We start from the raw sequence: 12,826 nt of genomic DNA on the forward strand, positions 1-12,826 counted from the left end.
CGGAAAGAAAGAGGGGGGGGGAGTATGTACTGTAAGTTGAGTAGTGACGGGGGCGGAATTCGGGGGAGGAGTGAGTTATGAGGAGAGGGCAGTAATTAGTGTATGCCCTGTAAGTTATGGGTGGAATTAGTAGTAGTCCGCGCGTAGGCGTGTTGATTCTAGTGAAGGTTTGACCGGTTCGGGTGTAGAAGAGAGCACAGCAACAGCACTGGCAGCACAGGAGGGGGGGGGGGAAGAGGGGAGTGGAGGAGCAGTAGTGGTGGTGATGGTGGGTGTGGGTGTGGATTGTGAATGAAGAAGTTAGCAGTTTTAGTGGTACGGAGCACTGTTAACCAGAAACCAGAGGTTAACCAAAGAGTTGCCTAGTAGTTTGTTGGGTGAACCAGGCACAGCACTCACATGTCAGTCTTAACCCAGATGGGACTGACCAGTTGTCAGCCTGAGACTACTGACAGTACTATGAGTACGGTGGCCCAAACGGACAACTTCCGTCACCGGCACCTGGAGCTGGAACAAACTGACCTTCTGTTGTCTCTACTTGACCTACAAATCACACCTTCGACCTTCGGTCCACGGCAAGACCTCTCACTGTTCTCATTCGAGCTCACTTTACGATCCCTTTTGCTCATGTTCAACTGATATATGGTCTTTCCCCGCAACTCCTTATCCAGATCGCCTCCTAGCCACCCCCGTTACTTGTCACCTTCCGTCGATTCCCAACCTTGCGGTGTCTCACCTCACATCAGTTCACCATGGCGGACAGCGAGTTCTCTCCCAAGTTCGCTCCATTTTTCTCCTTTGTAAGTCACTACAAATCTCGAATCGACTGCTACGACACGGCATCGTCGCTGTGGCCTGCACTGGCTGCTCCGGATACTTGGATGGTTATTTATAGCTACTGACATACACTTACAGGCAGGAATTGCATCGGCTGTGAGTATCGCGTGAACAATACCCGTGACCTGTGACAGCCCACTAATGACCACCGTGACGAAGATGATCTTCGGATGTATGTGAGCCTGGGGTTTCAACGGAAAGGATCGACTGTGGCCGGCGCATTGACTTACTTGATTACAGCATTGGGAGCAGCATATGGAACCGCCAAATCTGGAATCGGTATCTCCGGTGTGGGAACCTTCCGTCCTGATTTGATTATGAAGGCATGGAGAACCCCATCTACGATCGGTTCTGTGGTCCCAGGATGAGCAGTCGAACTGACCTTATCCAGTCCCTGATCCCCGTCGTCATGTCCGGTATCATCGCCGTCTATGGCCTCGTCATCGCCGTCCTTATCGCCGGTGATATGGACCCTCCCCCGACCCGGAACATGAGTCTCTACACGTATGCTCGGCCCGCAAGCAAATACCCTCAGAACGGAGAACTGACGGCTGCATAGTGGATTCATGCACTTGGCTTCTGGATTATCGGTTGGCCTCGCAGGCGTGGCTGCCGGATACACTATTGGAATTGTGGGAGATGCGGTAAGCGGCAATCGAAGACGTGTGCCTTTCCACACGCAGCTACTGATAGTTCTGGAAGGGCGTGCGTGCGTACATGCAACAATCGCGGGTTTATGTTGGCATGATTCTGATCCTCATTTTCGGCGAGGTTCTTGGTCTCTATGGGTAGGTTTTAGCGCAAGGACAGATGGGAGAAGCACACAGTACGCTGACGGTGATAGTTTGATTGTTGGTCTTATCCTCAACTCTAAGAGTTCCGGTTAGAGGATCTCGGCTGGTCGTGATCCCATTTCCCTGTTTCCGCACTTGTTGACCGGTTCCGCTCGGGTCGACTCCCTCCAACCCTATATGCGCCTCGTGAACTCGAGCAGGACGCCGTCCAGGCTGCTCCAGAAAATTAGAGCGAAGCTTGAACCTGACTGCGTTAAATCTCACATGCACCAATGATATTCATAGTCAGTGGTGGCCTCAGATGATGGCCTTGGGAGGTGTGGCTTTGATGTACTAGTACTTGGTTTAGATGTCTAAACAGCAAGCATGCAACCCTCAATTTTATTTCTAGTCGAGTGGATGACAGGTGATAATTAACAATAAAGTAACATCATTAGTATGATGACTGTGGTAGTGGTAGTGGTGGTGGTGATGTCGAATTGCCCCGCCTGGCGGTAACGTCAGAGGCCTCAGTCTGGCTGTTGGTTGCCGTAGTAAAGTAGATGACTTAGTCCTGCCGCATGGCTTCCCTCACCCAAAGAAGAAAGAGAGCAGAAAAGCTCCCCGCCAAAACTTACTCTTTCTTCTTCTACTTACGTCTTCCCGCGCTGCGCCCGCTGCTCCAATCGATAATCCCACGGGGCGAATTCCATCATCTTCTCCCCCTCCCTCTCAATCTACCTCTATCGGTCGCTTATAGAAAGGGGACTGCAGCTGAAGTACATCTTCCAATTTCAATTGCTGCCCCTCTTATCTCACTATCTCACTTATTCCCCGCGGCCATCCGCGATATGAAACTCTTGCCCTGCTCATGGCTGCAGGATTAGTCGACCCCTCACATCCTAACGAATTCCAAAGCGCATCTACCCCCTCCCTTCGACCCGAAATGGCATCCGACGACATTCATCAAAGGGAAAAGGACCTAGTGTCCTCGGTGCGACCGCCCCACCAGAGACGCTTGAGTCCCTTTGTTATCTCTGGCCGCCCGGAGGAGAAACAATTAGGCATCTCGACTCGTCGGCTGAATGTCAATGACTTCACGCTGCTGAAGACACTCGGTACCGGTAAGCTAAGCTTCATCGCTTGCGCGGCCTAACCGGTGTCTGACGGTGGCGGTGTCCTTGTCTTTAGGTACCTTTGCTCGCGTATGGCTCGTGCAGTTGAAGGAAGAGCAGCACCGAAAGGATAAAGTTTACGCGCTCAAAATGCTCAGGAAAGCGGACGGTAACAATTCCCTTTTATGTCCCAAGTCTGGTCGATGTTGGAAGCTGATATTCCTGTCTCTTGCGCTCTACAGTCATAAAGCTGAAACAGGTTGAGCATGTGCGCAACGAACGGAAGACTCTTGCGGACGTTTCCGGACATCCATTCGTAACCACATTAATAGCATCTTTCTCCGATGACCAACACCTCTACATGCTGGTATGACTGATTACCCGATACCACACCCTCGATTCTTGATTTGGACCCTTGAGATTTTGCGGAATGTGTTCCGTATGCGACGGTGATCTCTGACAACATCGTAGTTGGACTATTGCCCCGGAGGTGAAATTTTCAGCTACCTCAGACGCGCACGTCGTTTCAACGAAAACACGTCCAAGTTCTACGCCGCTGAGATCGCATTGACGATCGAGTTTCTTCATGACGTTGAGGGCGTCGTCTATCGCGATCTGAAGCCTGAGAATATCCTTCTCGACGCGGATGGACACATCAAACTGGTTGACTTCGGCTTTGCAAAGCAAATCGCAGACCGCGAGACCTACACGCTGTGTGGCACACCTGAATATCTTGCACCCGAAGTTATTCACAATAGCGGGCATGGTCTTGCGGTGGATTGGTGGGCTCTGGGGATTCTCATCTATGAGTTCCTAGTAGGACAGCCTCCCTTCTGGGACCAAAACCCAATGCGCATCTATGAGCAGATCGTCGAGGGCCGCATTCGATACCCTCCAAATATGTCGCCCGCTGCGCAGAACATCATCTCCCTTCTTTGCAAGACTAATCCGACGGAGCGGTTAGGATATATTTCCGGGGGCTCTGCTCGAGTGAAAGCGCATCCTTTCTTTGAGAACATCAATTGGGACGACTTATGGTACCGTCGTATCAAGGGACCTATCATTCCACGAGTCGACCATCCTGCTGACACGGGCAATTTCGAGGAATATCCTGACCCGGACGAGCGGAACCAGACGCCTTATTCTGACGACATGAGGAACAAATATGAACCGCTGTTTGCTGATTTCTGAATGACACCACAGCCTGAACCAGCTCTGTTTGTATGAATCAGATCAGCTTCGACCTGCATCGCCATCCCTGAATCGGTGCATTTTGTGTTTCAGCACACATAGGCAGCCCAGGCCTGCAGCCTCACTCCTTCGGCTTCTGTGCCCCCTTGTCATAGACATTGGCAATCACAATAATGTCCCAGGTGCCAAGTCCGGACTACCTGATGCTCCAAACAGGGCCCTGTCTTGCTCCATGCACACTGTTCTCATCCTACTAGATGAGTATGCTCTTGGCAGCCCAACGCATCGCAATCGCCATCGCAGCCCTTGCCTTTGCCCCAAATCCTCAAGACGTGCATTGGGACTTTCGCATCCATCGATCATCTTTCCAGGTTCGAACTTGACCAGGATCATGAAGAATGGCGCAACGCATGGAGAGAATCTGTTGTGTTTTCGTTTCCGCGAGTGATCCAAGCCAGGCGCAAGGATCAACCTTTTTGAAGCCTATGTCTGAAGCTGATACTCGATGATACATGGTGCTCAATCTTTTTTTCTTTCACTATATCTCATCTATACGACCGTTTCTGTTCTGTCGACCTCAAGTTCCAAAATTGCGGATCCAGCGCCGGGGATTCTCACGTCGACCACGATTTTCAGTCGTACCCATCCGAATTGAGCAAGATGCCAGTTAGGTTCAGCCGCGACGCTTCCACCTCGACAAACACGACTCCATTCTCCGCATGATAATGATATGATGCGACCCACGAGGCTACGCTTTTGATCTCCGCCCCCTTCCACCCAACCTCCCTTCCTTCCTTACCCACGCATGTGTCATGACTTGAGACCATTTGAAAATGTTTGTTCTGGATATATATAATTATATAAACACAACATCGCGTATAATGAAATGAACCAAAAGCCTGAGGAAAATGGCAAACGGCGTCAATGTTTGATGAATCAACGATGTATATGCAAGCTCTTTTTCTTGGAATGTGACTCAGTTCAGGCCACTTGATCTGGCTTACTCGCCTACATTTCTATCTCCATGTGTTCCCATCGTGGCATACAACACACTTGAAGCATAGTTCGACTAGCATAACGAAATTCAATCCCGAATTCAAGGCACATTTAGAAAGGACGACAAACCACGGGTATGACACCCAAGCCTCACTCATACATGCATAGTAATGCAGCTCTGCAAGTGCAAGCCCCAGAAAAGCAGAAAAAGATTCCTACCGAGGAGAAATTCAAATAAACAGGGTCAAATATATGCAATCCTTACATACACGATGCAACGAAAACCCAACATCCCAGTTCGATCCAGCGAAGAAATAACAGGACCACAACAAAAACAAGGACAATCAAGTGAGACAATCGTGACAATTCCCAAAATCCCCAAACCAAACCCTAAACACCGTTACTGGCACAGGTCCATACCGAGTTATTGCTGTCTCGGCTGATCGCGTCGCCGGAGACGTAGAGGCCTAGGCCGCACTGTGATGATTCCCCCGGCGCGTTAGGGACTGTATACTTACACTCACATGTAGAGAGGGAAAGGGGGGGGGAGGGGGAAAGGAAGAGGGACAGGCAACGTACCGTTGCGAAAGCAATCCCCAGAATGCAGAGGTTGATCCCGCTGAGGAGGATCTTCCCGGGGGAGGAGAACCATTGGCCTTTGTTGAGGACGAACCAGAAGATCGCTGGGAATCCGACTGTCATACCAGTTGTTAGGGAGATGTTGCGTCTTTTCAATTGGTGTTTCGCGAGGGGGGATATGGGACAGGACGGGGACTTACAGGCGAACCAGCAGCCGAGGAGGGCGGTCTAGAGAATGGTTAGTCGAGAGGTGAAATTATCAGAGGGGGTAGGGGGCCATACGATGAAGCTCAACAGGTCGTTGAAGATCGGGATCGACTCGGCAATGACCCAGGAGACTACCCAGAGAACGAGGGCGATGGCCACCCAGGACCCCCTGGACAGCAGGGTCGTCTCGTGCATGTGGTTGGTGCCCCGGAAGAGACGGACGTACACGTACTTCGCGGCGACATGGCCGTTGACGATTCCGGCTATCAGGATCTGCATGAAGAGGGGCTCGATGTTAGTGCTTGGAGTCTTTTCCGGTGGAGGTGTACATTCGTGCCATATTGGGGAGGACGGACGGTGGGTAGGGCCAGGCCGTAGGCCACTTTCTTCATGACGGGTCCTGCAGAGCCCAAGGCCGGGGAAGCGACGTCGACGCCCACGTAGCGGTAGATCACGACGGCACTAACGATGTATAGCGAGGTGTCGATGATTTGGAGGACGGCGATGGATTTGGGGAAATCCCGCGGTTGCTCCATCTCGGAAACGAATCCGAAGAAGGACGCATGGCCCACTGTTTGCTGTCAGGGGCGTACTCTGCAGTGTGAAGAGGGGGGAACTCACCATAGGCGAACAGGATGTTGCTGACTGCCAGAAACTCGGTCTTGAAGCTGTGGTGTGTAACAGCGTCGAGATGGATGTGTCCTGTGTTCTGCACCCCGACGGCAATCATGGTCACAATGACCGCGATGGCGATGCTGAGAAAAGCTTGAACATGCTCTCAGTTCTATGTCCGCTCGAGGAGGGAGTGGCACTGGGAAACGACTTACATGCGAATGAGATCCAATACACGTTTCCCATGGTCCGCGGTAGACTTCCAATACAGCTGATAACCAGCGCAACGATACCGAAGACGATGGTACAGGTACCATGGTCGGTGATAGTGTTCATGGCAACAGTGAAAGTCAGGATATGGCTGGCCATCACAAACACCAAGAAGAGTAGCTGGCCGCCTCCCAGCAGCTCGCGTCCGAATCGGCCTAGGATGACCTCGCCGGCATCTGCCATGCTATGAATGTGAAGGTATCGCATCTTGAACTGATAGATGAGGTACGCAGTGTACCATGCAATGAACGATACACCGATCATCAGAATAATCGACCTGCTAAGGATCAGTGATCAGTCACTCTTTGGCGTGGTGATGGCCGACTCACGGGACTAGCCCTAAGGTTGCAACCGCAGAGGGAAGAGACAGAATTCCTATCGATACGTTCTCTGCCACCATGACTGTGCATCTCCGTGTTAGAATATCTTGGATGAAGCAATGACAGCAGGCAAGTCTCACGTATTCCACAGCGCCTGTATGAATAAAGGACATCCTGGTCAGTCCAGTCTAATACAATGAAGAATCGACCGCAGGCAAAGACTTACCACCACCCCAGTGTGCGGTATTTTACTTCTGCACACTCTTCATTTCCGAACGGGTCTTCCTCTGGAGATTCATCGAGAGGTCGCTTCTTCTCCTCGTCGGGGGACGTGTCATATGCATTGGGTACAGTAGTCTCTGCGAGAGTCCCAAACTCACTACTCACAGCCATTTTCGATCAAGTTTGGAAGAAGTATAAAGCAGCTCAATAGGAAGAAAGAGGGCAACAGCTTCGAGTGCTGGCTGTGAGGATTGATGTAGGTCACAAAGAGAGGATAATAGCACCTCTCATTTCAAGGTGAGGGAGAACCGGCTTATTAGGATATAGTAGTCCCAGAAAGGTATAAGTGCATTCTCCGGCAGATAACGAGGGAGGTATGTATGACCTATGTCTGAAGAAGTCATGGTGCAGCCTGGAAATCTAAGATCGCTGGGGTCATGAGCGTTATCTTCGACCGGTATCCCTTGTTACCATGACGTATGGAGACTGGTAAGCCTCTTCAATTGGTGCCCTGTGTCCACCACCAACACCGTATGTTCATACAGTTCTGAACTGGGTAGAGGCTGTAGACAGATATGACCAAGCTATAACTCTAGCCCGCATATCAAAGGATTCTGATACGGTAAACAGATTGGAAACGTGGGGATAAGCATAGCGTATCTGGGGAAGTGTCCCAATGCGAGTATCACGGCCAATAAGACGAGAAACGGTTTGATTAGCAAGGTTGACATGTGCTGAAGGCTGACTCCTGCAATGTCCACCATCAGCTCCAGCGGATCCGCTGGGATCCGGGCTTCTCCACATTTGGAGCGATAAGGTATTGTGGAAATCTGTTGTTCTTGTTCGCCTCGAGGTCAAGCATACTCAGCCACTGGGCCGATACTGACCTTGAAGCTAGTCGGGGTCTTTCAATCATGGTTGGTTGTATATCAATGGCTGCGGATGGACGGCTGCAACCACGGATAGTCAAACCTTGGACATGAGGTTAGTGCATGCGCTTTCCAAGAAAGAGATAAGCCCAACCTTCTCCTGTTTATGATTTCCCCGCACTTTCCTCGATTCGGAGGTCGAGGAAATTCCAGTCCCATCGCTGCAGGCACCCAGCGACGGCTAGCGTAGCCGCCGTTCACTGAAGCTGTTCACGATCGATGTTTATCGAGTGGTCGTGATTCGTACGTCCTTGGGCGTTTTGCCACTACATGACCGTGGTCTCGCGATTTTCAGACATGTCTATCAAGGGTACTGTCACTGTATTTGGTTGAACGCGGTATCTATTATGGCTAACTGCGGTGCAACAGGTCTCGTAGCTCGGTATTCATGATGCAGCCCACTCCAAAGGCCGGCAGGACCCTTGCAGCCCTGGCGGTTGATGAAGAAGCCCAATCCCGTCGGACCCGACTCCACCTCTCCACTAATCCTTGGCTCTGGGGTCGGGCGATCAGGTCCAACCCGAGGAGGTGTAGTGGAGTGTTGGCAAACTGAACGGCAGCAGGCAAAACCAGCTGAGTGATCATGGCCTTGGTGTGCGGCCCGGTCGCAACCCAATCAGGGACGGATGAGGCCATCCATGGCGCCAGGTTGAATGAGCTGAAGATGGTAACACTGTCACGGAACAGCAGGGACATATATGCTGCTCGTGGGACGCGAGCACCGACTGCAACGGCGGTACTTGAACGACCATAATATTGAGCAAAGTTGACATCCTTCAGAATCCCCAGATATACATTCACAACATATGTGGGCAAGAAGCTTAGCGTCGCGGCGAGATTTGCCGTCGATTTCTTGTCGGTGACGGAGGGAAGATGGTGGATGCAGGTATCCGTGACGTTTGCGGTGCAATAGGTAGCTGCGTATAGGGACCAGACAATGAAGAACGGCTTCGAGACGTAGAACTTTCGAGGTTGAAAGATGGAACAGACTGCGTTGACGCCCAGTGTTCGCAATAATGGCCGGTTCAATGCGAGTCGTTCAACAATCGTCCTAGCAATTGGCAATTGGCATTAGCAGCCGGAAGAATTTCTCGATCATGAACGACTGACCGGTCAATGATTGTGACAATTGGGGAAATGAATGTAGCAGATACTGCGCCGGCAGCAATATCCGCAGCAAGGTGTTGTTGTACTTCGCTGTTCCATCTCGTGGTAGGGAAGCTTTGTTGTAGAGTCGAACGATCTGGTGACATTGTGAAGTTCCGATTTCTGAGAAGTATGAGATCAAGAAGGCGCACGTTGAGATTCTTGAGTTTCTGATCTAATTGCAGGATCTACTGTAGTGTATAGTACAATGAAGAGTGATAAACTCAGGCGTCGTGTCAAGGTTGACTAGGTAGCAAGTTGCCTACAGTATTAGAAAGTTAAGCTACTCATTGTGCCTGCCCTCTTACTGCAACACCTGAACCGGGCTACAAGTTGAATTCATGTGTGACTTGGTCATGACAGGCTCGAATGAGGGAGCCTTAGTCAGTGGTATAGTACCGATGTAAGTCCGACACGAATGACCAATCTTTGTATCAATCATCAGATAAGACCTGTAGATGTAGATGTAGATGTAGATACGTTACTTGATAAGGTCTTAGCGGGATCTGAGGCCGGTTGTTAGTCTACCCGCTGTAACTTCCAATAACTTCCAACTTCTCGGCTGGACTCCCCGCACTTCTCCTCACCTTCTCACCTCCTCCTGCATCAACGGATTGCTTCCCCGAAACTGATCCACTTTCTCTCCTCGGATCTACATCCATTGACATCAGGTCCGGCTCAGTAGACGAGAATCATGAGGCATAAGAATCCCATTACATCGCCAATGGTCATTAGATCTTCATCGGTGTCCACGATTAACTTACCTCCTCACTACCACCGCCACCTTCTCTCCTCTCTCTTCACCTCACATTATCACAATGGCATTCAAACTTTCTGTCTCCCAGCCCTCGCCGTGCATGCGCTCTCTAGTACGTCGTGCTGCACGCACCTCCCGCACACAGGCCCGCGGTGCTGCCACCGTACCTTTCCGACTTCCAGCCGCTCGAAATGAGCCTAATGTAAGTTGACTCGTCATGGCAAACATTGAAATTTTAGAAACCAACCCCGCTCTAGCTCGACTACGTGAAAGGCTCATCCGAGCGAGCCAAGATTGAGGAGAAATTGAAGGAACTCAAGTCTCAATTACCCCTCAAGAGCCAAATATACATCGATGGCAAGGCGCAAGCCGTCTCAAAGGCCACCGACCAGCCGCTTCCCGCAGAACACGCTACCACATTCACCAACTACCCGTTGGCCAGTCCCGCACAAGTCAACGAAGCTATCGACTTGGCTCTTAAGGCCAAGGAGTCATGGCAGAACACCCCGTTCGTGGATCGTGCAGCAATCTTCCTCAAGGCCGCAGAGCTCGTGGCTGGAAAGTACCGATATGAGCTCATTGCCGCTACGATGCTTGGTCAGGGAAAGAACGTGTGGCAGGGCGAGATCGACGCTGCTGCTGAGCTCGCTGATTTCTTCCGCCTGAACTGCAACTATGCTGCGGAGTTACTGGAGAAGCAGCCTGACCGCGGCACGGATGGGATGTGGACGTATGTTTAGCGATATTCCCTGATCAATGATCTGCCGCTGACTGTATTTCAGGCGCGTTGACTACAGACCTATGGAAGGGTTTGTCTACGCGGTTTCTCCGTTCAACTTCACTGCCATCGGGGGCAACCTGATCAGTGGCCCAGCTTTGATGGGTAATGTGGTGATTTGGAAGCCTTCCCCATCAAACGTCTATGCTAGCGAGATCGTGTACAAGATTCTCCTGGAGGCTGGACTGCCTCCCAACGTTATCCAGTTTGTCACTGGAGATGCGGAACAGATCACTCAAACAATCCTGAACCATCGCGAATTCTCGGGTCTCAACTTCACTGGCTCGTCGGACGTTTTCCGGTCCTTGTACAGCCAAGTCGGTGCCAACATTGGCAAGAAGGTCTACAGGGACTACCCTCGGCTCGTGGGTGAGACCAGTGGCAAGAACTTCCACCTGGTCCACCCCACGGCCGACATCACTAGCGCCGTATACCACACTCTTCGCGGTTCCTTCGAGTATCAAGGCCAGAAGTGTTCCGCCACATCGAGACTGTACCTCCCTGAATCACGGGCTGAAGAGTTCCTGACCAAACTGAAGTCCGAGATCGATGAGATCACCATCGGCTCACCTGAGGACTTGGGAGCCTTCATGGGACCTGTCATCCACCGGGCATCTTTCGAGAAGATCAAGTCGGTCATCGATGCTAGCAACAAGGACTCCTCGTTAGAGCTGCTTGCCGGCGGTACCTATGATGACTCCACTGGATACTATGTCCACCCCACCGTTTACCGGGCCAAGAACATCGACCACCCTCTGTTCGACACCGAGATCTTCGGACCGGTGTTGACAGTCTATGTCTACCCCGATGCGGAATGGTCGTCTATTCTGAAGAAGGTGGACCAAAGCGGCGGTGGCTTTGCTCTGACCGGCGCCGTGTTTGCTGCCGATCGCAAGGCCATTCGTGAAGCCGAGGATACCCTGCGGTACTCCGCTGGCAACTTCTACATCAGTGAGTCTTTTGTCTTGTTTACACCTTGAGTTTCTTACTGACCCTCTCATAGACTGCAAGACCACGGCTGCCTTGATTGGCCAGCAATCGTTTGGCGGTAGCCGTGCCAGCGGCACCAACGATAAGGCCGGTAGCTCCAACGTTCTTCTACGGTTCACCAGCCCGCGGACTATCAAGGAGGAGTTTTTCCCTTTGACCGGATTCAAGTACCCTAGCAATGAGTAATAAGCTTGGTTGTTCTACGGTTATGTACTTGTACCAAGTCGATATCATGTCATGAAGTTTTGGATAGAATTTAGTTTCAATACATTTTCCCTACATCCTCTGCATCTTCAATTGCCTACCCTACGTGGTCTACCTCTAGGGCTTCTAGTCATGTAGGGCTTCGCTTCCAGTCAACTTTCATGATTCAGAATTCCCAAGTAATTATTCAATCACTTGAAGGAGTTAGCTGTCAGATCCAATATGATGGAAGACTTTAGATCATAACTTTCCCTGTGTACCAGCTATCATGCCTTTGCATCTACAAAACTGAACCCTTTGGTCATGACAAGGCGGCAGGAGTGACTAAGCAGCTCAATATCCTCTTCCTGATTTATTTTATTTATTTTGCATCACCCCCAATTTAAGACTGACAGCCCAGGAGGCCAGCAGTCTGCCGTGTTTTCTTCAATCCTTATCTTTCCATGATCAACCCATTGAGTGACTGCAATGCCTAGGGTTATCTATCCACTTTTAATGACAGGGTCCATATCGCATATCGCATACGCTAACCGGCGATCCTCAAGGACGCTAACCCCCGCCTTTGTGTGATACGGTATCAAAACGGCCTCCATCCTCGGCTGCGTATCCCGCTCGTACCGCATAAACTAACCCGCATGCTTGGATCCGCGATCACAATGAGCCATGAGCACCGATAAGCTCCACCTCCCAGTAGACTGGGGGATAAACTAACTGCATCAGAGAGCGGTGCGCGGATCCAGTCCAGTATGCGAGCGAGTGCAGATACAGCACCAGCACGGCCAGAGTGGTGTGATCCCTTTGTGATCTCCATCATCCACGAGCCGAGACAAAGTATATATCCCGCACGTCCCACGCCAGCTTCCGCATCTCGAAGTTCATCCCAACCTCATCCTCTACAAG

General features: G+C 51.1%; 5 protein-coding genes across 5 annotated transcripts; 3 read left to right on the forward strand and 2 right to left on the reverse strand.

The window, feature by feature from the left end:
- The first annotated feature begins 506 nt into the window (after window positions 1–506).
- On the forward strand, window positions 507–2,040 carry BO86DRAFT_386419 (V-type proton ATPase proteolipid subunit). Its single transcript, XM_025671329.1, has 8 exons — window positions 507–800; window positions 916–933; window positions 997–1,009; window positions 1,078–1,160; window positions 1,229–1,341; window positions 1,397–1,481; window positions 1,540–1,625; window positions 1,682–2,040. Exons 1-8 carry the CDS (start codon window positions 753–755, stop codon window positions 1,722–1,724), a joined length of 489 nt encoding a protein of 162 aa, XP_025530738.1. The 5' UTR covers window positions 507–752; the 3' UTR covers window positions 1,725–2,040.
- A 516-nt stretch (window positions 2,041–2,556) lies between these two features.
- Window positions 2,557–3,916, forward strand: BO86DRAFT_416353 (cAMP-dependent protein kinase; the record flags this gene model as incomplete). Its single annotated transcript, XM_025674965.1, has 4 exons — window positions 2,557–2,734; window positions 2,802–2,894; window positions 2,968–3,092; window positions 3,197–3,916. 4 exons carry the CDS (start codon window positions 2,557–2,559, stop codon window positions 3,914–3,916), a joined length of 1,116 nt encoding a protein of 371 aa, XP_025530739.1.
- A 1,386-nt stretch (window positions 3,917–5,302) lies between these two features.
- On the reverse strand, window positions 5,303–7,293 carry BO86DRAFT_396487 (uncharacterized protein; the record flags this gene model as incomplete). Its single annotated transcript, XM_025673403.1, has 10 exons — window positions 5,303–5,389; window positions 5,492–5,607; window positions 5,692–5,719; window positions 5,774–5,971; window positions 6,028–6,269; window positions 6,320–6,463; window positions 6,526–6,857; window positions 6,910–6,982; window positions 7,041–7,054; window positions 7,127–7,293. 10 exons carry the CDS (start codon window positions 7,291–7,293, stop codon window positions 5,303–5,305), a joined length of 1,401 nt encoding a protein of 466 aa, XP_025530740.1.
- Window positions 7,294–8,366: 1,073 nt separating this feature from the next.
- BO86DRAFT_332046 (uncharacterized protein) lies at window positions 8,367–9,442 on the reverse strand. Its single transcript, XM_025668769.1, has 2 exons — window positions 9,162–9,442; window positions 8,367–9,102 (listed from the first exon to the last, which is right to left on the reverse strand). The coding sequence occupies exons 1-2, from the start codon at window positions 9,302–9,304 to the stop codon at window positions 8,403–8,405; spliced, it is 843 nt and encodes a 280-aa protein (XP_025530741.1). The 5' UTR covers window positions 9,305–9,442; the 3' UTR covers window positions 8,367–8,402.
- A 362-nt stretch (window positions 9,443–9,804) lies between these two features.
- On the forward strand, window positions 9,805–11,998 carry BO86DRAFT_355480 (L-glutamate gamma-semialdehyde dehydrogenase). The gene is made up of 4 exons (XM_025669626.1): window positions 9,805–10,156; window positions 10,212–10,684; window positions 10,737–11,683; window positions 11,736–11,998. The coding sequence occupies exons 1-4, from the start codon at window positions 10,016–10,018 to the stop codon at window positions 11,906–11,908; spliced, it is 1,734 nt and encodes a 577-aa protein (XP_025530742.1). The 5' UTR covers window positions 9,805–10,015; the 3' UTR covers window positions 11,909–11,998.
- Window positions 11,999–12,826: the final 828 nt, after the last annotated feature.

The sequence above is a fragment of the Aspergillus japonicus genome (assembly GCF_003184785.1).
Source record: "Aspergillus japonicus CBS 114.51 unplaced genomic scaffold BO86scaffold_7, whole genome shotgun sequence".
Classification (NCBI taxonomy): domain Eukaryota; kingdom Fungi; phylum Ascomycota; class Eurotiomycetes; order Eurotiales; family Aspergillaceae; genus Aspergillus; species Aspergillus japonicus.